A 24652-nucleotide genomic window follows, 5' to 3' on the forward strand; every position below is an offset into this window, starting at 1 on the left:
TATTTTGAAATTACCATGGGGACCAGAGGGGAAGTAAGAGAGAGGAAACTTCCACTCTCAAAATTGAACTTAAATACTGAAGTCCATAGACACTTCATTATCACTCTCTCTGACTCTGAATGAATTAGACTTATAAATGAAAAACCTGTCATTTTGTTATAGGGACAAAAACCAAGTTAAGAACCCAAAGAGCTGTTGTTCTACTAATGTCAAGAGAGTTTGCTTCTTGAGTGCCCTGAGATGTCTAAATTCATTCCTGGCCACAGAACAAAAGTCCATCCGACCTCAATACGTGCTATGCGGCGAAAGTAAATGACGACTAGGACTCCCAGCTTTTTCAGAGGTTGTTTTAATACATTAGTCTATCTTTCCTTTGAGAACAATCTGTTTTGGTTTCTATAATTGAAACCAATTTTATCTCTTGTAGGGTCAGGGGCTCCTAAGTTCCCTTGAACTTTAATGAGAGTACAGATCACCTGGGTATCTTGTTAAAATGCAGAATATGACCCAGAAAGTCTGGGACTGCATGTCCAACAAGCTCCCAGGTGATGTCAATGCTACTCAGAGACACAATGCTCCGAGCAGCAGGACTCTAAGGAATGTTTCCAAAAAGAAATAACCGCAATCAGATGTTTATTCTTAAAACATACAGCCTCTCCCAGGATTTTGTAAAGAAAGATGATATTCCAGAGCCTAAACAAAGTATCTGCTCCCTCCCCCTTTTCTGTGATTCTTATCAGCTGGCTGCAAACCCAATGTAATACTGTAATAAGGGCAACGTCTAAGAATGTCTTTTGTGCTGACAATTTATTGGGGCTTGTATGGATGAACTTATGAAACCTCAAGTTTTGTAATAAAAAATTGATTCAAAATTAATATTTTTAATTACATCAACTACTAAAGAATAAGTGATGTTTACAAATAGTTTATAAGAGAATCATTTGGGATTAATAATTTTCACTTCCCCCACAAAATAAATAGCTCACACACTGAAGAAGACACCTTTCTTTAAGCAGGAGAAAACAACCCCAACAAAAATAGTCATGCCCACGGCATAGCCATAACATTTTTAGTGAGGAAAGTGCCAAGATGAAGACTTACGAAAGTATATGAGGGGAATTACATGGTAGCAAATTTGTCCTAGAACCTGGGGGAGGGTCCTGGTAGACAGAATGGCTGGTAAATTTTAGAAAGATTTTCACTGGAAAAGATTATACATGAGGGTCATAGTCCATTCCCCTCAAGAAACCAATAAACCCCACGAACTGTCATTTTCAGGTTTTCAATAACGTTTTCTTTTCATATGGCCATTAGTCCAACCTCCCCCACAAAATTCAACCAACCGTCATCAAAATTAAGTTGGTAATGGGTCAGGCCGGCTATATCCCATGTTTAATCTTAGATGTGTTTCAAGCCAATGAGGGTAAAGTTCTCAGTGGAAGGAGCAAGTAAAAGACACACGGAAGGAAGCCCTCATCCTGGGCACCACCGCGCGCGCTCGGCAGTGGAAGGGCTCTCAGGGCTTGCGCACGCTCTTCAGCCTCATCACTATGAAGGTAGCGGCCGTCAGTTTCTCATAAACAAGGAACATGAGAGCAGCAGTGAGGACTGTCTGCAGCAGTTTGGCTTCAAGGCCTTTGTAGAGCCCCATTATTCCAAAACGCCTAAAAGGGAAGAGGTTTGGAAAAAAACAGAAGATTTTCTTTATAAAAGTCAACTCCTGTTTTAAAGAAACAAACTATTTTGCAAAGGTTTATCCTTAGAATCAAAACAAGCAATGGAAGTTTTAAATATTAACAGACTTCTGTTGTTTAGGTATTTTCTATCTTTAAAGGTATTCAGGGACTGGTGAATGTTTAGTATTTCTTCATAGCCACCATTAATTTGTAGAATGCTGACAATATCCCACAGATAGGGTGTAGATCCTAAAATCCTAAAATCATCTTAATGCCAAAGTCTGGGATCTGACAAAGGACTTTTTAGAACTTTACTTTAATGTTCTCCTAACTTGGCTATTTCAACCTAACAGTCCCTAAGTGGTAGAAAGCTGCCATTTGATTTACATCATTTTAGCCTCAACAGAACTAGAGAAAGTGACAGAAATGAAAAGCTATCCAATGCTGAGTCTTTCCATACATTTGATCGTCTAACCTTGAGGTTCTCAAATTTAGCGTACACCAGAATTGCCTGAAAGGCTCAGTGGGCCACCATTCAGTCTGGAATGGGATTCAAGAATTTGCATTTCTAACACGCTCCCAGGTGAGGAGGAGGATGACACTAGCCCGGAGACCAGCCCTTTAGAACCACTGCTCCGACCACAGGGAAGAATGCTCCAGCTAGGACCAAGAATTCAGAGGAAATGATGCCTTCAAAGTTCCTTGTTGAGAGTGAGTTCATCTCACGTGCAAGTTCATCAGCAAGTCCAGGGCTACATATGGCAGGCAGACTGAGATATTAAAGCTAATCGAGTGCTCCATTCAGAAGCTAGTCTATGTTTTATATATTTGCTACGTATGAAAATCTATTATTTGGAACAAATCATGTGATAAATGGGAATGAAAGCCTTAACTCATGATTTCTAGTTCACTGACCAACTTGAATTACGTTCCCCCAAGAAAGCCCACTGCAGTGTTTCTCAAGATGAGGTTTGCTGTGAGATAACAGAAAAAACATATACTGGTCTCCTTCCTCAGTTCATGGCACAGAGTTCCTAAAACCCTCGTCATTTCCTAAGTGGTAAGAGCACTAGGAGCATTTCTTACTCTAATATTTGGCCTTTGATCCTAGTTCCTGACACAGAGCTCCTAAGTCCTTTAAATTCCTGGGTGATAGCAGTGTCTTTCGTTCTAAAGGCTCTGGGAGGGCTCCTGGGTGGGGCTGGTCACCAGAAAGACCAAGCCATGATCAGAAGCTTGGGATTTTCAGCCCCACCCCCCATTCTCCAGAGAGGGAAGGGGGCTGCAAAAGGAGTTAATGATGGATCATGCCCATGCGATGAAGCCTCCACAAAAATCCCCAGAGTATAGGGTTCAGAGAGCTTCTAGGTTGGTAAGCACACCCATGTACCAAGAGAGAGACACACCCCAGCACTCCAGGGACAGCAGCCCTAGTGCTTAGGCGCCTCCCAGAGCTCTTCATCCGGCTGTTAGCCTGTACCCTTTATCACAGCCTTTAATAAGCTGGTAAACATAAAGAAGTGTTCCCCTGAGTCCGGTGAGCTGCTCCAGCAAACAATCGAATCCAAGAGAGAGGTCACGGCAACCTCTAATTTGCAGCCAAGTCAGACAGAAGTTCTGTGTAACCTGGGGACCCACTACTTGTGACTGTCACCTGAAATGGGGGTCAGTATCATGGGAGTGAGCTCTTACTGAACCTGTGGGATCTAATGCTATCTCCAGGTGTACAGTGTCAGAATTGAGTTAAATTTTAGGACACTCAGCTGGTAGTACACAGAATTGCTTGGCGCGGGAACCCACCCCCACATCTGGTGACCAGAAGTGCCCAAACTGAAGTGTCCTGTGTGAGCAGTAAAGGAAAGACAGACTGGTGTGAATTTTTCTCTATATCCACTCACATCAGAATCACCAGCGTCTGTTTAGAAATGAAGATTGCCAGGTCCCACCCCAAAGGGGAGGCATGAATCAGTATTTTAACAGGCACTTCAGGTGATTCTTAATCAATCAAAATTCTGGAGAGGCGAGGCATGGTATACTCTGCTGTCCGATATAGTAGCTATTAGCCACATGTGGAAATTCAAATTTAAGTAAAATTAAAAATTCAGTTCCTCAGTTGTACTAGCCATATTTCAAGTGCTTCAACAACCACATGTGGTTAGTGGTGACCCTACTGAAGAGCACAGATATTTCCATCATTGTAGAACATTCTAGTGGATGAAGAAAAGTTCTTCATTCATTCATTAATAAGTTCCCGAGTGCTTACTGAGCATATGAGTTTGAACATTTGGCTCTGCCTCCATCTGCCTTGTGCTGGGCAAGTCACTTTCCTTCTCTAAATCTGTTTCCTATTCTGCAAAAATCGGAATACAGTCACCCTTCCACACTCACAAGGTTGAGTGAAAACCAAACAAGATGAGAAATGTGAAAACACACTGGATCTGAAAACTATATAACCCTGCAGATTTCTAGTTAACACTACGTTCTTAATTTTCTTAACTACATCTTTCTTAACTCTCACAATGCTACGGAAATTGGTATCACTTTTTTTTGGATCAATATGGCAACACTTATCAAAATTTTATACGTTCAAACTTCTTAACCAAGTGATTCTACTTGAAGGAATTTTCTCTGCAATATAATCACTCAGTGCAAAGCTGAATTTACAGGCTATTCATTTATCAATCTCTATAAAGGCAAAACTTGGAAACAAACTAAATATTCACCATAAGTGTATTAGTCAATAAATTATGGTATGTTATGTAACAAAAAACAAGGCAGTCATTAAAAAATAATCTAATATAGATATTGATATGGAGGCTTGTTTGTAACATTAAGTTTACTTATTTATTTTTTCATAACATTAAGTTTATAAAAATTCAAGTTTGCAAAACAATATTCCCATATAATCCCATTTGTATAAAAATGAATACCCAAAAATGTATGTTTTATGCAGTATTCTGGAAATCTATACACTTTTTGTTAACAGTGACTACCTCTTGGAAAAGGGATAGGAGAGATAGAAAACAGTAAGGATGCATGTATTTATAGCTTTCCTGCCATTTAAATGACTTCAATTTAATGAGTTCTGACTGATGTACACTCGTGAAACCATCACCACATTCAACGTAGTGAACATATCCATCACCTCCAAAATTACCAAAATTATCCTCGTCTCCCTCTGTAACCGTTCCCCCTCTTCCCCTACTCTGGCCCCAGGCAACCACTGATCTGTTTTCTGTCACTATAGATCATTTGCATTTTCTAAGTTCTATGTAAATGGAATCATACAGTATGAATTCTTTTTTGTATGACTTCTTTTACTCAGCATAATTATTTTGAGATCCATCTATGTTGTTGCATGTATCAGTAATTCCTTCCTTCTGATTTCTGAATAGTATTCCACTGTATAGATATATCACAAATTGTACCTCCTCCCCTGATGATGGGCATTTGGGGGGTGTTTCCAGTTTTTGACTCTTGCAAAGAAAGCTGCTATTAACATTTATGTACAGGTCTTCGTGTAGATATACTTCATTTCTCTCCAGTAAATACCCTGAAGGAGAATGGCTGGGTCTATGGTAGGTGTTGGTTTACCTTAACAGAATGTCAAACTGCATTCTTTGGAAAAAGTGGTCGTGCCATTCTGAATTCCCACTAGCACAAGAAGATTCTGGTTGCTTCACATTTTTGCCAACACTAGGTATGGTGGGCATTTAGTTTTTACTTTATACCACTTCTTTATCTTTGATTTTTTTTAATCCCAAGCATATTCTATCTTTATAATAAGTTTATTTTCAAAATATCTTACATCTAGGAACAGTAATAAAGTTATAGCAGCTTTTGCGTCAAAGGTGCTCTGACTTATCTGACTTCCCGAGGGGTCAGTTTCTTTAAATGAAACAGGGAAATGACAACAGTACCTGCCTCACAGGGCAATTGTTCAGATTAGGTGGGCTTGCCTATGCAGAGCATTCAGCGCAGTGCCTGCCACACAGCGAGCACTGAAAAACGTTAGCTACTGTCATCACCATCATCACTGCTGTCACCATTATGAAGTTGTTATAACTCTTCCTGCTCCCCCCGCTTTCCCACTCTGACTGTGGCTCTCCGATAGCTGCTTGTTTCTATCTACGAGAGGTCATAGGATATGCCACTGACGGAGCACTACTCAGCAGGATGGTCTCTACATTAGATTACAGGAGGGCTCTCTCTCATTTTTAATTCCATGTCTCAGGTGTACAGCATTATAATTTGACATCTGTGTGCACTACACACTGATCACCACCACAAGTCTAATAACCATCCATTACGTACAGTTGACTCCTTTCATCCATTTTGCCCTCGAACCCTCTTCCTCTCTGGTAACCACCAATCTGTTCTCTGCCTCACTGAGCTTTTTTTTTTTTTTAAGATTCCACATGAAAAAAAAAAAAAAGATTCCACATGAGTGAAATCACATGGTATTTGTCCTTCTCCGCCTGACTTATTTCACTTAACATAATACGTACAAGGTCCAGCCGTGTTGTCACAAATGGCAGGATTTCACAGGAGCATTCCCCTTCTGAAGGTGTCCTGAATATTTGTAACGAACAAAGAATAAGGACCTGCACTTTTCCGTAATATTTCCAAAACGCTGTCATATCTCACTAAGCCCCAAAAGTGAGCAATCTGAGAGCACAGCAGGCAAGGGAGAAGTTTCTGGGCTGCCGCTGCCAAGGCAGTGGTGCAAGATAAGCAAACACAACCACTTCTTGGCAGAGATGGCTGTTAAAAGAGAGGACAGAATGTGAAACATCTACGAAGCTCACCTTACTCGCTGGTGAAGAAGATAGAGAATGTTCCGAAGACTCCCCAGTGTTCTGTTTTCTGGGTTTAGTCTGTGACGTCCAAACTGAGGAGGAAGACAAAAAAAATCAAATAATTACTCTTTGCTACTGCTTCCTTTTTCTTAATTTCTACCTGTAAAGGAAATTATGTTGGAGTACTATCTTATAGCATAAGGTAATAAAAATATCCAATTAGTATGTAGATTTCATTAATCCTCTATTTTTCAATGAAATAAATGAAATATTTCAATGAAATAAGTCATGAAATAAATGAAATATTTCAATGAAATAAGTGAAAATAAGAAACATTTTTTCAGTGAAGCAAGCATGAGAATTTTCATTTTACAGAGAATTGTAGGGGAAAATTCTACCTCAAAGTTAAAAACCATGCCCGTGATGAAGATGTCGATATTGATGGCATGGCTTTCAGTTCCTTAAGAAGTTCTGATAAACACTCATCAATTAGAATCTCTGCAGTCCAAGCTCTTCACATTAAATCTCTGTACTACAAAAGTGTCAAAACACATTTATCTGAACGCTACTGAATTCCTTTATGTTAGCTACCAATTTAAAAATAGTACACTAGTAAAAATACTTTTAAAAGAAGGTAATCATATTTTTGAACTGAAATACTTTCACCTCCACCCTCATTTTACTCATCAGCAAGTTCTTTGAATTTTTTCTCCCAAACAGACCTTGAATCTGTCCTCACCTGGTCTCTCCTCTCTACTGCTAGACTTCAAGTCCAGGCCACTATCATGTCTCCCCTGTATTACTGAAACAGCCTCCTCTTATCTCTCCACTGAACAGTCAAAGTAATCTTCTCGAATTGTAAATCAGACCACATTACGCCCCAGTCTAAAGCCCTGCAAGGCTTCCCACTGTCCTCACCTACAGCCTCCCTGCTACTTCCCAATCTCCCCGAGCCACCTCCAGCCACAATGGCCTCCTTTCAGTTCCTAGGACTCACCAAGCTCTCGACACATTGCATTTCCTCCATCTAGAATACTCTTCCTCCCGCACTTGGCACAGCTGGATCCTTAGCTGCCCTTAAGTCTTGATTTACACATGGCTCCACAGAGGAGCCCATTTCCAGTCATGCCATTTAGGAAGCTCCCCACCATGCTGCTCTCCACTAAGTCACAGGACGCTGTTCACTTCCTGTAAGTCCTTTCCTGAACTTGTAATTATCTATATCTCGCTTATTTATCTGTTCATTCTCTCCTCCGTTACCCCTCTAAGGGCGGGGACTCTTTTATTCATCATGTGCACCCAGCTCCTCACACAGAGTGGGTGCTTAAAAGAGACATATCTCAATGAATAAATAACTGAATGAATGAAAAACTAGAAATTTAAAAGTTCTTCAGAAAAGCTAAATCATTAATTCCTCTTGAATGAACTAAACGAATCAAGATTTTGTAAAGGATAATCTACCCTGACACCAAACAAATCAACTTGAACGAGAAGGAAGGAAACTTACATTCTCCTGAGGTCCTTAAAGAACCTTCCTCCATATTTGGGTTTTCTGATATACCACGTTACCTAAGAAATCGCAAATGTAAACTTTGTTCCAAGCCAAATAGGAAACCAACTGATAGCCAGACTGGTTAGCAAAATGTCAGACAAATGGAAAAATGGATGAGGAATGCTCTGGCTTAACAACTCACTACTTCATTAACATTGCTTCACACAGAGAAACCACGTATTTTAGAATGTTGTTTGACTAAATGCAGGGACTCACCCTCAGGATTGACTGTACCGTCTGCATGGGATAGGTGACCGTGGTGGCAATTGCTTTGGCTAGTGCACCAATGATGAACACATCCAAAGAAGAAAGCTGGAAAGCAAAGAAAGAATGAACTACTTCAATCTAAACAAGAAGGTGTCAGAGATTATTTGCTGCTTTCAAAATCAGGGATTACCTTCATTTGTTTCTTTAAAAGCTGCCGTTTTAAACCTTCATAGAACATGAATTGGATGGCAGGATTGAAGACCAGCAGCAAGGAAGGAAATGTGCCATTCCATAAAGCCGAGATTCCTTCATCCCGAATGATCTGGTGAAAAGCATCTAAGCAAGAAATCAAGGACCTGTGATGACTATCCCCTATCCAGAGAAAACAACGCGAATTCTGTTCAAATGTACCCAGAACACAAACCATACCGGTTCTATCCAGATTTCCTTCTTGCCATGACATTTTAGAGGCAAATTAATCAGTTACTACTTTTGGATAATCATCAGATATTGACAGTCACCAAGTTACTGAGAGACCAACTTCAATCACAGGCAACTCTTCCTGACAAATCTGGGGTTAACATGTCAAATTTTCCTAAGTAATCACCACCACTGGGAACTCTGTATTACACAGACTTGTGAACTGATGGCTCGCGTGTTTCACAACAAAGTCTAGTACAGAAAACAATAAGATAGTTTCCTGGAGTCCGTTTTATAGGACTGCCTTATAAGAAAACCACTGTTTTCATTACAAAGATGGAAACATGAGAAAGGAGAACCTGGCATGTGATATATTAAAAAGCAGAAGCTCAAAGATATCCTACACTACTTTGGTATCTTCATCCAAAGACAACACTAGAAAAAAAAAAGTGCAGCAGATTATTCTTCAGAAATATTCACCCCCTCCCACTACACTCCACGGGATATTTCTCCCCCTCTTCCTGGGGCTTGGAAATTGAATGGGCTTTGGTCTAGAGGAGGTCAGCAGACAAGATACAGACAGGGCTTGAGATATGCTTGTACGATTGGGCGCGTCCTCTTCTGCTTTCGCCATCACCAAGAGTATACGCTCAGGCTGGTCCCAGGAGAAGGAAGAGAGACACGGGGAGCTGAGGATCCCAGGCTGGAGTCAGCCTAGATAAGTCAAATCCCCATCAATCCACAGACACATGAACAAAACAAATGCTTACTTCTGGACACTGAGATGTGAGGCTGTCTGTTATAAGCATTATCACGGAAACTTGACTAAGAGACACTCACCAATAATACCACTGTAGTTGGTTGGTACAATGTCTTCATTTCTAAATTTTGCCCCCTGCAGCTTCAGCCTGGTGTTTACCACCCAGAGTGGAGTTGTTAGCAGCACGTTCACTACCCCTTTAGAAAGAAAGAGGGAGAGACAAAGGAAAAGCAAAATGTAACCTTTGGCGCTTTGCTGTCTTATATTAAAGCTACACACCAATCTTCCAGCTATACTTCTGCCACTGACCTCCTAGGAGACCTAAGGTAAGGTGTCCCTTTGTGCCCGGGTGCAACAGAAGCCAGTACTGTTAGAAGCAATTCAGAAGCCTAGCTGATGGCAGAATGGCTGGCAACAGTACTCTCCACATGAAAAGAGTAATGAGTTTCCTCACCTATATAACAGGAGGCAATCTGTTTGTCAATTTATAGAGCATCCAAAGTAGCAATTTTGATACTGTTTTAAGTATACGTAATTTCTAAAAACAGCTTTTTAAGACAGGGTAAGTGGCTTACTGATCACATGCTAAATAAGTCCATGACAATATCACATAAAACAAACAATTTACAACTCTCATATAAGTAGCTCACATGGTTTTAAGTGAGTATGGATCTAGTACAATGGGTGACAGGTGGGAGAAAGTGGTGACATTTGAGAGTGCTTCAACATGGACTAGAGGCTCATGGAAGAGCTCCTCATGGCTTGGGGGATTAGGATAGGCAGGCAGCAAGCAGCAGTTATGAACTGTCACAAAAACACCTGAAACAGCTTCACAAGCATAATCCTTACAAGCTTAAGGATGGGGATCTTGGCCCCCCAAGGTGGCCTCAGAGTGGAACAATACAATGAGCCAGGTGCTTCTTTTGTGAAAATACATGATCCCAATTTAACACCTTTTTGAGATATTAAAATATTCCTCATCAGTCCTGAAATGATTAAAGAAAAATACCAGACAGAGTTGTAACAAAGTGCCTGACACACAGTAGTATATACTTTATAAATGTTTGTTAAGTAAAATATTAAACAAGTAAACCAATGAACAAACTCAGCAAACAACCATACATCAAGCTATCTGGCTCCAGGCATACTTTGAAGAACCAAGAGGCACACTGATAAGGAAGGGAAACTTTCTTTTACTAATAGCCACTTAAATACAACAGGATTAAAAATGTTTGATTTAAGGAATCTCAGAACATACTAAGGATAAGCTTGGTGAAACTGCCAGGAAATCCAAATTCTGAATTTTCATTAGTTGTATACAGCTGCAAAAGTAAGATATTTTGGAACCTCTCTCTTAGGAACATTATGAGAATATATTTCTCAAAATAAAAGGCATTATCAAATAATTTTATGAGTCGTATTTGTTATATTTTTACATATAACACCAAGGAGTCATCTGTAGCCATGATTCAATGTACTTATACGTTGTCACTTGAGGCATTGATTATTTTCTGAAAAAGTCTTATTGAGAGATTCTTGCTAGTTTCATTTTAAAAAAGCAGTGCCCAAGAGGCCAAGACAGAAGAATATCAACACATACCCATTTGCCCAGACTTTATAATGTATCCCTAGACAATACAAAGTACACATCACTTAACAAAAAAAAAATCAACAGCCAGAAAAATCAGACTAGAAAGTGCTTAAGTAGTCCACTGCTTTTTGTGTTGTTGTTGTTGATGAAGACGACGGGAGGGTTCAGAGCTAGAGCTTTTGTGGATACCGGAGACAGGTACAGTACACCCACCTTTCTAAACATATGAAGCAGCCTGCCCATTAAACAAATTCTTTAGAAATCAAAGTTCCCTTCATGTTCTATTCAAGAGGTAGGCACACACAAAACACTTCCAAGGCAATGCAGCCAACATTAAGATTTAGCCATTATTTAAAATTCTGCTTACATATCCCCACTATCAACATGAGCTGAAAGACTGAGAGGATTCTAAGGACAAGGTCAAGCACGCAAATGCACTATTATCATCTGAAGAGAGTACAAAGTCCTTACAAAAACATTTTATATTTCACAGCTTTTATTTGAGAAGTGAAGTACTTTGTTCATCCTCTAAGCCAAAACAGATGGAGAGGTATTTTTTAACCACTATCATTTTATGAGTTCTGGGAAAATATTTGAGGATCCAAACTTTACTGAAAACTTGCAACCTATACAATCAAACAAAGGACAGCCTTCTGTGGAGGAAAAACAAGCTACAGAAGAACATGATGAGCAAGTTGGACTCTTGCTAAGGCAGGACGGATGTGGCCGCAGGATAAAGACGCCGTCCGCTTGTTTACGTGCAGAAAAGTCTCCTGCCAGTTCCAAGCTGTGGCTGTTACTTCAGCTCTAAGGTGGGAAAACGTGATCTACCTAAGGACAGGAGATTGTTTCTCTTCTAGTTCGAATGATTCTATTTTCTTTCTTCTTTCACAAAAAATCATTTACAAGAAAACAGAACCAAAATTAAGAGATGGGGAACAGCAATTGAACATACTCACTAAAATCATTCACTGATTCAAAGAAAACTCAGAACACAGCTATTGACTTCTGAAATCTTGACAATAGTTTTTTTAGCAATGAGTCTCCTTTGTTGAGGAGAGAAGACAAAAATGCAGTATGCTAAGTGGCTGTGCACTTCTGGGATGTATGGGCAGTGACCACTGCAGTGGCAGACAGGGCCACAAACCTAAGTGTTTGGCTCTCTCCAAAGGAATGCAGCTTGATACACTGCAGGAACAATCCTGCCTTACCAGGTTTAAGGTCTCAGCACAGGAAGTTAATTTCAACTATCACAATGATAACACCATTTGCATCCAAAAGGAGTTAGTGATAAAAACCCCAGTTTCATAAAAATAGCCAGTATCATCTTCATTTAAGTTATCTGTAAGGTTCTGTTCTCAAATTCTTCCCCAGGGTATATATTAAGCTATATGGCTTTTTTTTTCTCCTGTGAAAATACAATAAATAATAATAAGTCTCTAAGTTTCTAGAAAGAATTAGAAAAATAATAATACTGTTTCCGGTTTTCCCTGGAGATAATGAAACTCACTCCTACAGGGATTGTAATACAGTGGCAGGGTTCACAGCAGGAAGGGAAAAAGCTATTCTAATTATTGTAAAAATATGCAGGTATTAAGGTATAAAAACATGTTATAAGGAGAAGTTTAAAACTCACGAAAGTAATTTCCAAGGAATTCCCTACCTTCAGAAAAAGGGAAACCTACTATCAGAGAATCTCAGAATTATAAAGGACTATAAAATTCACTTGATCAAGGGTCTCTCAGCTGGGACACTACTAACATTTGGGGCGGGATATCATTTGTTTGGGGCGGGGCGGGGGTGCTACCGTGTGGGATGTTGAGCAGCAGCCTGGCCTCAACCCACCAGATGCTAGCAGCACCTGCCAGCTGTGACAACCAAAAATGCCTCCAGACATGGACAAATGTCCCCTGTGGATCAAAATCGGTCTCAGTTGAGAACCACTAACTTAACCCAAACACCAAGAGTTTATTCACTTTATTTTTGAATATCTCAAAAGATAGGAATTCAGTCTCACCCCAATAGCCTGTTTCTTCTCAGAGGTGTTAGAAATTTTACTCTTCTTGATATTAAATCTACCTTAAGTCAACTGGAAACACATGTAAAACTAGCTAGCAGATGTTTTTTTACCTGAGGTATGAATTAGCACTTCTTAAATGACTTTCTGGGTATTTTAGGAGAAGTCAATGCTTATCTGCAAGCCATTCAGCCATGGTCTGCTCATCATGTATGCACTGTGTGTCCAGTATGTGCTAAGTAGGTGCTGATGACACAGCAATTAAAAAATGAAAACTCCTGTCCTCTGAAGGTCCCACTGGAAAGGTGTGAGACAAGACAAACAAGTGAAATACACAGTATGTGAGAGCACAAGGGTTAAGGAGAAAATCTAAGCAGAGAAGAGGGATGGAAAAGGACACCAGTTTAGACAGTGTGGCCATTCAGGGAAAGACTTTAAAGAGGTGAGGGAGTGAACCATGCAGGAACCAGGCCGAGGGAACAGCAGGCACACGGGCCCGGAGGGGGAAGCAACCAGGAGTGTTCAGGGAGCAGAGGCCAGGGCGGCCTGCAGTGGTGTGAGTGGGGAGACGGGTAGGCAGACCAAGTCACATGGGGCTTGGTAGGACCAGGTTAAGGACTCTGGCTTTTACTGAGTGAGAAGGGAAGGAACTGGAGGACTTTGAAGAGAGAAATAATATGATCTCACTTATGTTTTAACAAGGTTACAAGCGGCTGCTGTGTTGCATACATACTGAAGAGGACAAAGGAGGAAGCAGGGCTCTGAAGATAATCCTGGTAAGATTTAATGGTGGCCTGGACTCAGGTGGTGGTGGGGAAAGGGGCTGAATTCTAGACACCACATGAAGAAACAGACAATAGGATTTGCTCATAGATTGGAGGTGGGGTCAGAGAGAAAGAGGACCAATTCAAGACTTTTGGTAGGGCAACCAGAAGTCTAGAGGTGCCATGTGACACAATGGGAAGATTACAGGAGGAGTGGTCTTTTAAACTGAATTCATTCACTCAGCATTTAATCAGCACCTTCTATGTATCAGGCACTGCATCAAGATACTGGGGATGTAGAGATAAAAAAATGTAATCTCTGACTAAATTTAAGGAGTTCACTGTCTAGGAAAAGATAAAGACGTAACAGGCTGACTGTTGTTATTCAGTAGAGTAAGCCCGCAGACAGAGTATACACTATTCACAACGTGTTGGAGCACAAAGCGTAGGCGCCTAACACAGAATAAAACCTGGGGGTGGTGGGTTTGAGAAACAGGGAAGGCTTCCTGAAGAGGAGGAGCTTGAGTTGAGAATAAAAGGATGAATAGGAGTTAATAATATTTAAAAACGCAGTTAAGACTGCTTCAGACAGACAAGAGTAGCTGTAGAGGAATGAAGACACTAAACGGCTGGGTCTACTCGAGGAATCAGTCTGGCACGGGGCGGGGCACAGGAGAGAGCTAGAGAGGTAAGCAGTATCACAGCAAGCCCTGCACGTCAGGCTCGCATCCTGCACTTGTACGAGAGGGGCCTTATACGCCAAGGGTGCCCGTGACTTCATCCCGTATGCAAGCGACAGACACCGAAGGGTCTGAACCTGGGCGTAACATAACCAGATTGGGATTTTAGAATAGCAGATCTCAACCATTTCTCTGAAAAGACATGTAATAGATGATGTTCAGAATCAACACAGACCTATGGGCTCTCCCTGCACGTTAAGCATAATTCCATTCTTCTCTCACAAGCTCAAGAAAACATTTCAGAATGTAAGTGAATTAGAATGACATTATTACAGGGGGATCACTTTTAACCAGTTCCACATACTGGACTCACCAGATAAACCTCTCTCCCGTTACGGGACATACTGACGGTGCCACAGCACATGAAAACATGTGACCAGTGTGCCCATGTCCTTCCACTCCCACCCCGCTGGGTTTTAAGCTCACCAAGAGTCAACTGTGTCTTTTCTTCAGCCTGCTTATGTCACCTGTATCTGTTACAGCAGGGAAAGCACCATAGGTATGGTTATATAAGAAAAAAAGCACAAAACTCCCATCAATGAGCTGATATGCCTTGGCCATTCATCACAAAAACTGGAAAAGTATGTATTCATACATCTGAGGTGAAAATAAAATATTTAGATATATAATAGGCATTTTATGATACTCCCTACTTCCACTGACTTTTTAAATCTAACTGCCCTACTATACCAGTCTAGCTGTTCTAGGTATGGAAGAATCTCTCATAATTACAAAGTGTGTAAGAATTAGAAAGGAAGTGAGCAGAGCACAGTGAGAGAGAACAAGGCATGGTGTGTGCTTAGTGGATAATGAGGCGTCAGCAAACAAACAGCTTCAGACAAACAAGGAAAAGATTTAATCATACATTTCAGAAATTAGTAGCTTCATGGAAAGTTATATGAGTTAGTCCTGGACTAAACAGTTATAACTAAAATCATAACCTTTTAAATGTAAATACATATGAGCCGCAATAAACTAAAATGTATTAAAATTAAGGTATTACAAATACTTTAAAGTGTAAGTATAAGAGATCATACTAGATTGCCATTTGTTACAGTTAAATAAAAAAGATTTCTTCTCTACAGGATAACCTTGGATCTATTCTGATTTGTTTTTGCAAGTGAAGAAAGCTCAAACTTGAGTTCTTTGAGTTATGTCAGTGTTTGAAAACTATTCTTCTGGAAAGGCTACTTGGGCAGAACCACGTAAAGTGCATTAGTAAGTAAGACTTCAGAGGTAAGAAGATCAGAATAGAGCAACAGTCCAGGTGAGGGATGATGGCACTTGATTTGGGGACATGGCTATGGATATGGAGAAGAGGAAATGCATTCAAGAGATATTTAAGAGACAGACTGATGGACGATTCATGATGACCAAGCAGATATGGAGGGTAAGAGAGCACCCTCTCTGAGGACTTCCAGATTTCTAGCCTGAGTTACCTACCTAACTATTCATTCATCTCCTCAGGGAATGAAATCCTGTGTGTTATACTGTTTATGTCGAAGTTGGTCTGGCAGGGAACAGGGGTGAAGGAGGTCAAAAGGTACAAACCTCCAGTTACAGAATAATTAACTCATGATGATGTAACGTACAGCATGGTAACTATAGTGAATAATACTGAACTGTATATTTGAAAGTTGCTGAGAATAGATCTTAAAAGTTCTCACAAGTTCGCAATATACACAAATATCAATCACTATGTTGTATAACTGAAACTAATATTATATGTCAGTTATATCTCAATTAGAAAAAAAGTTGGTGCAAGGGAAAATTAATTATATCAAAATCAACCTAAGACTAAAATGAGAGTATTAAGCAGAAGAAAGGCTCAGAGACCAAATTAAAGAACAGCAGTGGTCTCATAAGGTAAAGAGGAAAACTTGGAGACCATGAATACTCCTGGCCTGGTAGCTATTTTTCAATCAAATTATTTTCATTTCAAATAGACATTTTATTTATTCAATTGTGTGGCTCTCAAATCAGTAATTTTTCAAAGAACATATCAAAAACTGTCTCCACAAAGTACTAACACTCTATGTGCAACATTTAAATAAATTAACTTAGTTACAGACTAAAATGGATAAACACAAAAAATCATAGGAAATAGATCTCCTTTTTCTCCCATCTCTTTAATAAAACCCTGACTAATTCAACAAAAATTTTGCTCATTCAGCAAATATTTATTGAGCTCCTACTACATGCTAGGAATTGTTCTTACTGAGACTTTAGCAAGGGGGGGAAATATATATATTATATACTATATATAATATAGTATATATATATTATATATCAATATATATTATATTAATAATTATATATAATAATATTAATATTAATAATATATAATTATATTAATAATAATATATATTATATATATATATAAATATATACACTTCACGAGAGCACTTCTCTGATGATTAGTGATATTGAGCATCTTTTCATATACTTGTTAGCCATTTGTATATCAACTCTGAAGAAATGTCTTCTCATCAGAGAAGTGAAAATCAAAACCACAGTGAAGTATCACTTTGCCCTCATTAGGATGGCTACTATCAAGAAAACAGAAAATAACAAGTGTTGGTGAGGATGTGAAGACACCAGAAATAAGTGCTGCTGGGATTATGAAATAGTGCCATCGCTGTGGAAAACAGTATCGCAGTTCCTCTCAAAACTAAAAAAAACCACCATATGATCTAGCATTCTGACTTCTGAGTATATATCCAAAAGAATTGAAAGCAGGGACTCAAAGTGATATTTGCACAAACTATGTTCACAGCAGCAACTATTCACAGTAACCAGGAGGTGGAAACAACCTAAATATCCATCGAGAGATGAAGGGATAAACAAAATGTGGTATATCCATACAATGGAATATCATCCTTAAAAAGGAAGGAAATTTCGTTACTTCCTATAGCATGAATGAACCTTGAGGACGTTATGCTGAATGAAACAAGCCAGTCACAAAAAGACAAATACTGTATGATTCCACTTACGTGATGCATTTACAGTAGTCAAATTCATAGAGACAGAAAGTAGAGTGGTGGTTACCAGGGGCTGGGGGGAGGGTGGAAAAGGGAGTTGTTGTTTAACGGGTATAGAGCTTCACATTTGTAAGATGAAAATGTTCTGGAAGTCTGTTTCACAATAATGTGAATAAACCTACTGCTGAAGTGTACATGTAAGAACTGTTAATATGGTAAACTTTATGATGTGCATTTTTAACACACACACAGTCAAGTCAGAAAACTAATTACATTCTTTGTGGCATTACTTTGTGTTAAAATAACCTCTCAAAGGATATACAGACCATGAGATAAACAATAAAATATAAACACATCTGACTTTCAGAAAGTTTTGTTACCTGCAACAAATCCAACTACTAGATCTTTTCCAGTCGTAGAGTGTTGACCTTTGACCCAGACTGCTTTGAGGCTATTAAAAGTGTAGAAATAGACAAAATTGGAGCAGCAGAGACTGGAGATAACTGGAAACCACCCTCGATATGGTGCCAGGCTAGGGGAAGAACACAGGAAGCAAAGTGAGATGCTGGGCAAAAGCCATCTAAGTTCCCAACTGCAGATTCCCTGGGTTTCATCTGTTACTCATGAGCAGAAATGAGCTGAGTCCTAGGAAAGGCTGATCACCACTCGCATATTCTCAAAGCTCACTCCTTCACTACTGTCACTCCAAACCGTATGTGTATCTTACATTCTGAAGGATGCCCAAGAAATCTCTTCTAGCATTAATGACACCAAAGAAAAAACACACATTCAAGGACTGGTTTTTCCCCTTTGATTTCCTTTAGCAAATTACAACGTAAAATTAGAGACAATTTCCTCATGGTTGTTGATTCATATAGCATTACTCACATTTTATTACAAGGCAAGAACATTTAAAATGAAGTAAATATAGAAGTACAAAAAAAAGTGGCGGGGGCATGTTATGAGTGTGGAGGAACCAGACTGAAGGGGATCCCCTGGTCACATCTGGGATAATTTGAGCACCAAAATAATTAAGTATAGTAATCAATTGTTAATCATTAAAAAAAACAGGAATCTGAGTCTATACTGACATTAAATTAAGTATTTCCTCATAAGCTGCTTACAGTTACAAGAGAGGAAAAACAAAATATTCAGTGGCTAACTCACATACTTAACCAATGAAGAGCAAGTGGACAATATGTGACTCCAGATGTGACACCTTGAGAAGGATACAATTTCACTTATGCATTATTCTGGCCAAGAATGAACAGCCTCAATCTAATCATGAAGAAACAGGAGGCAAGCATAAAATGAGAAACACTTTATTTAAGAAAAAAAAAGGGGGGGTGAAGAAGGCCCATATTCTTTGAAAATGTCAGTGTCACAGGAGTAAAGGGCTTTGATGTATGGTATGTAACTTACTCTCAGATAATTCTGAGAAAGTCTGTGTGGTGTGTGTGTCTGTGTATGTCTGGTTGTAAAGACAGAAGAAGAGAGGGAGGAAGCACAAGTACCAATGGGAAAACAAATGGAAAAAGTGTCAACAACAGGGGAATCTGGGTAGAGCATATACTGGTATTCTTTGTACTACTTTCAGTCTTGCAGCTTTTGTAAACTTGAAATTGTTTCTGAATAAAAAATTTTTTAAAAAGGTACACAATGTCTGAATACATCTGATAGGAATGAACCAAACAATTATTACCTTCTTCAGTTTACGGTACAAATAAAGCATTGGTTTCATGGAAGACTCTACGATCTAAAAATCAAAACGGCTGGCCACAGAACTTTGAGGAAATGAAAACAACTATATACTTACAAGTCAGGCAATTACAAATTCACAACACTGTAAGGCTATGAGAATGGATAGAAAGGCCCGTGAACCTGCTCAGGAGCTGCTTTATCTGACAAAGATGCACAACGCAGTACTCACAGGCCTTCTTCTTTAATGATCTCCAGGAGCACCATGTGTGTTGTTTTGGACTTTCTTTTCTCATCAACTACAAGACCAAAGAGGATATGTTCAAACCAAATCCTTTGAGAATTATTATCTCCAGCATCAGCAAGTTTCACTGAAATGCCATTTACCTCACACAAGCAATCTCCCACCCTATCTTTAAGCTCCCTTGTTTGCCTCAGAGCTCAGTGTTACTCCTGCGTTCCCATGTGCTAAATTCCCAACTGTAGATCCCTTGGGTTTCATCTGTTATTCATGAACCAAAAGGCATTTTAATTCAATTCATTTCCAAAGTAAAAGATGTAACAGGAGAAATTTATTACTTATATATTTCATAGGGCTCTCTTGGTTTTTCCAGTCATATATTCTCATTTTTATCTTAACATCTTATAAAGCAGAGAGGAAATAAATTACCATCTCCTTTTTAGAGAATAGGCTACAGACACACACGTCTATAAAAGACACATGTAGTTGGCAGCAGAGCCAAGGTTAAAAGTTTTCAAAGTTTTAGCTTGTGCTGTTCCCTAATCTAAAAACTGAAAGTTCTTAAAAAGATGAGAACTGTGCTTTTCTTGTCATTCTCAATGAAAACAAAACCCACCTCAATTAACTTCAAACTTCCTACTCACATTTGAAGAATATTTTGAAAACATAAAAATGGGAAAATGAACCAGGTGCTTAAGAATTAAAATTGGTACCTGTATGGCTCATGGGATAACAAATTAGGAAACCCCCTAGAGGAAGCAATCTGACAATAACTATCAAAATTATAAACACATCTACTCTTTGATCCAACAACCCCACTGCTGGGAATTTATCCCACAGAACTTACAGAAACAAAATGGTATAAGAACAGGTCTATTCTACAAAAGAGAAGAACCAATCTAAGAATCTACAATAGGGGAGGGTAAACAGTTTATGTCACATCCACACCATGGAACACTCCACAGCTACAAACGAGAACGACAAAGCCATCCCACATATGCTGTTCAGTGAAAAATACAAGGTACAGAACAGTGGGGAAAGTATGCTGTTTGAGTAAGAGAGGGAGAAAATTAAGAACATGTATTATTTGCTTGTTATTCCATAAAGAAACTCTGCAGGGCTATCTGAGAAACTAATAAAAACATTATCTAGATGGGAGAGAAAAGGAGGCAGACTAGAGTGAGATTTTTCACTGTACTGTGTATCTTTTTATGTATTTTGGGTTTTGAGCTATATAAAATTATCACCTTTCCCACTGGAATTTGACACAACACTGTAAAATGATTATGAATCAATAAAAAATGTAAAAAAAAATTATCACCTTTCCAAAACCTCTAAAATTAATTTAAAATAGTAGTCATGAAGGGTTTTAACATAGGAATTAGTTACTCAAAGTTAAACTCACTCATCTCTTCATGTAAGTTCTGGCATAGGTTTATAATTTCAAAGTGAAATATATTGAGGGAAAAACAAGCAAGAGTTGTAGAAAGTTGCAAGTCCTATAAAATGAATGAGGCCAACTAGGACGATATGCCTAGATGAGCAATGACAACGGTCTTGGCTTCACCACGTTTCCTTTTCTGTGTTCTCTTTCCAGAAAACCTACCCCCAGGAAAAAATTCTCCAAATTGTGCTTTTAAAAAGTTGTACTGTTTATTATAATGAATTGTAATGATTCAAAACTTATTAATGCAAGCCCACTCAGGTTTCTCAGATTAGAAAATGACTGAGGCTATGACTCACCCATGAACGCTTCGCTGTTAATTAGGAAACAGCAACGATGTGTTTAAAGTCAGGGAAAACAGACAACAGATTTCTAACAAAAAAGAATACCCTTATGTTAACTTAGAACTTACTATAGAAATGTTTGCTTCCTGACACTATATGAACACGAATATGATGACATAAGACACTCACCTTGTAGTCGAAGTCGAGCTGTATCCAAGGGAAAAAATACTGTCATTGCTGTCATGCTTCCCTGAAAAGTTTGAAAAGCCTTTAGCCATTAGAGTATCACAAAAATAATGAGCCACAACTTTTAAACGAACAAAAGTTCATTACTGTCAATGAGTCAAGTCAAATTTTCAGTGAACAAATATACACAATATTTTAATCTATTGGGATCATTATTGCTCAAATTTCTATAGTTATATACTTGAACAGAAATACTTAATTTTTCAAAATGTTTTTCCTCTCTCTCTCTGATATGGAAAAAGAAAATGTAGTAGGGTCCCTCGAGATAACAAACTTTGGGGTTTACAACCTAGGACACATGTCAAAGACAGTAGGTAAATGGACTTTTAAACTTTTACTGGTCAGTTACTGTTCCTAAGCCTTCTTTGATACCACCAGAAACCAAAATATCTAGTAACCAAACAAATACATACTTCCATACGCTCTGCTTAATCAATATATTCACACAAAGTAAGAAATGTCAGAATCATATTGTTCTTTAAAATAGTTGTTTGCTTGTGTGTTAAACAAAATAGGGGCAATATCTTTGCTACAAATTCTACAAATAATGCATCTAGGATAATGCGATGACAAAAATTATCAGTAGAAAAAAAAAAGAAGCCAACAGTCTTTCCATTGCTAAGACCCTATGGCAGATAAAAACCATTAGCATATAGTTAGGAATAAAGTTATACACATGAAATCTCCAGGTGCGTTTATGGTTCTCAGCCTAGATGCAGACCCACGGCTGTATATTCTCAGGCATAAGATCAAGCATTAGGCTACTGATCTAATAACGGTTACAGACAATATTTTTACCATGGTAACAACTGGAAACTCGGTCAACATCATAGATAAGAACAGAAATTTCCTAGGTCCCTTATCTAAATAGGTCGGCCTGCTTGACAAAAGAGAACACTGTACTCTCCTACTAGTATTCTTCAAAACTCAGGTCAAATGTTACCATGCCTACCCGTCAGGGTACAACTGGCTGTTCCTTCCTTCCTCTATGTCCCCACAACATTTGTTTACACGTCTCTTACAGCACTGATATTACAGTGGAATCTAACTCTTCCTCCGGGTTGTAGGAATACTCATTCTCTTTGATATCAGAGATTCTTAAATAAATGTTTATTAAATTCACTCTACTTTCAGTTATGTATGCTGTTTTGATGACTTCCACATAGCTGTTCTTTCCTAAAAAGAAACAGGTAATATTTAACATCTCAAGAAATAGTCGATCTGCAAAGGTTTATAGTCTACAAATCTGTGCTTCTGGCGTCCTTGCTCCCCCTCAGGCAATTTTCAAGAAAAATGGGGGCTGGAAAGCTGGAGAACACTTTTCAAGGTTATTAAGGTTGTGGCATTTACTTCCCATCACGTGGTCTGAGCATATGTATGCAGGGTGCTGCATAGACAGGGCAAGTCCAGGCAGAAAAGTCCTGCCTGGAAACTACTTTTTCAAACAATTAGACCTCCATCCCTCCTCCCTGCCAGCTTTAAATAGACATCTAAGTTTCCTAACTTACAAGTCCTTGCCCTACCTATCCTGAAATCTTAAAGTACAACTTATACCAAGATAAAGAGAACAGTCAGTCCAAAGAGCTGAAAGGTCTATCGCCTCCTCAAGGACTGGTATAAAAAAATTCAAATCTGTAAATCTAAAAAACACTTAAAATGTGTTAGTACTAGAAAGACTGGATCAAGACGGTGAACTGATCCAGTTCAAAACCCACTTCTGCCTCCTCCCCATTCCAATCACTAATGACAGAAAAGATTCATATATAAAAGTATTGTGTAGAAAAGCAGAGAGGGGTCTGATTGGTGGACCAGAAATTGACAGCAGAGTGAGGCTGTTTTGAAAGAAGAAATCACAGACCACAATGCACAGAAGATAAATATGGCAGGTACAATAATGATCCCCTGAAAGTTGACCACATCCTAATCCACATGACCTGTGAACACATTATATGGCAGGTTGCTGATCAGCTGACCTTAAAAAAGAAGACTGTTCTGGATTATCTGAGTGAGCCCAAAGTAATCATAAGGGTCATTAAAAATAGAAGTGTAGGTGGGAGTGAGGCAATGTGAAGACTCAACCCATCATTGCTGGCTTTAAGATGGATAAAGGGGCCATCAGCCAAGGAATGGCAAGCCAGAAAAGGCAAGGAAATGGATTCTCTCCTGGAGCCCCCAGAAAGGAACGCAGTCCTGCTGACACCTTAATTTTAGCTCAGTGAGCCCTGCATCAGACTTTTGACCTACAGACCTACCAGATATTAAATTTGTGTTGTTTTAAGCCACCCAGCCTGGTAATTAGTTACAGCAGCAATGGAAAACTAATAAAGAGAATTACTACAAATGGTGGGGACAAGCACTGGGAAGCAGAAGGGAGCTCTGGGGTGACTTTCTGGGTGACTGGCTGGCCCCATGACAAACAGCCATGCAATCCGGCTCCCACTGTCACACCTTGCCAGGACCAATGCCCCCTTTTCACCACAATCCCCGGAGGCCAGCAGCAGTAAACAGGCCCAGGCAGGGGGAGGGGTGTGCAGTGGCAAGGAAATAAAAAGCTTACTAGTTTTAAGGAAGGATACACACACACACAAATGTATTCAAGGCTTTGTCAGAAAACCTAAGTTTAAATGTGAGAATCAAAAAGTTAAGGCTGAAGTTGAAGTGGCAGTTTCCATTTCCAGCAATATGTTGACCTAGACCACATACTACAGAGTACCTAGAACTGTTCCATAAAACATAAAATATTTTTCAAAATTTAAACTAGCTAAACTTCACTGGGGCCAGAAAGAAGAGTAGAAACCCACAAGGTTCAGTCTCTTTGGCGTTAGTCGCCTGAGGATTTTTTGCCAGTCTAAGTGATCGAGGGGCTTTATTATTATTTTTAATTGAAGTGGAATTCACGTAACATAAAACTGACTATTTTAAAGTACGTCATTCAGTGACATTTAGTACACTCACAATATTGAGTAATCACCACCTCTATCATGTTCTAAAATATTTTTATCACCTGAAAAGAAAACTCTGTACCCATTAAGCAGGCAGTCCCCACTTCCCCCTCCACTCAGCCCTGACAACCACTAATCTGCTTTCTGTCTCTACAGATGTATCTATTCGGGACATTTCATATAAAAACAATCGTGCAAGATGTGACCTTTTGTGTCTGGCTTCTTTCACTTGGCACAGTGTTTTTAAGGTTTATCCACCTTGTAGTATGTATCAGTTCTTCATTGTCAAG

The 24652-nt window shown here is 39.1% G+C and overlaps 1 protein-coding gene across 1 annotated transcript in view; it reads right to left on the reverse strand.

The window, feature by feature from the left end:
• Positions 1-616: 616 nt before the first annotated feature.
• SLC25A17 (solute carrier family 25 member 17) overlaps positions 617-24652 on the reverse strand; it is a 39543-nt gene continuing 15507 nt past the window's right edge. Inside the window, exons 2-9 of the mRNA XM_006207111.4 lie at positions 21364-21424; positions 19438-19504; positions 17888-18039; positions 9495-9611; positions 8425-8570; positions 8244-8339; positions 6485-6567; positions 617-1664 (exon numbers count right to left, since the gene is read on the reverse strand). Of these exons, the coding sequence (XP_006207173.1) occupies positions 1517-1664; positions 6485-6567; positions 8244-8339; positions 8425-8570; positions 9495-9611; positions 17888-18039; positions 19438-19504; positions 21364-21424 (870 nt within the window). The 3' untranslated portion in view covers positions 617-1516. The remainder of the gene's footprint in view (positions 1665-6484; positions 6568-8243; positions 8340-8424; positions 8571-9494; positions 9612-17887; positions 18040-19437; positions 19505-21363; positions 21425-24652) is intronic.

This window comes from Vicugna pacos, chromosome 12 (assembly GCF_048564905.1).
Source record: "Vicugna pacos chromosome 12, VicPac4, whole genome shotgun sequence".
Taxonomy (NCBI): domain Eukaryota; kingdom Metazoa; phylum Chordata; class Mammalia; order Artiodactyla; family Camelidae; genus Vicugna; species Vicugna pacos.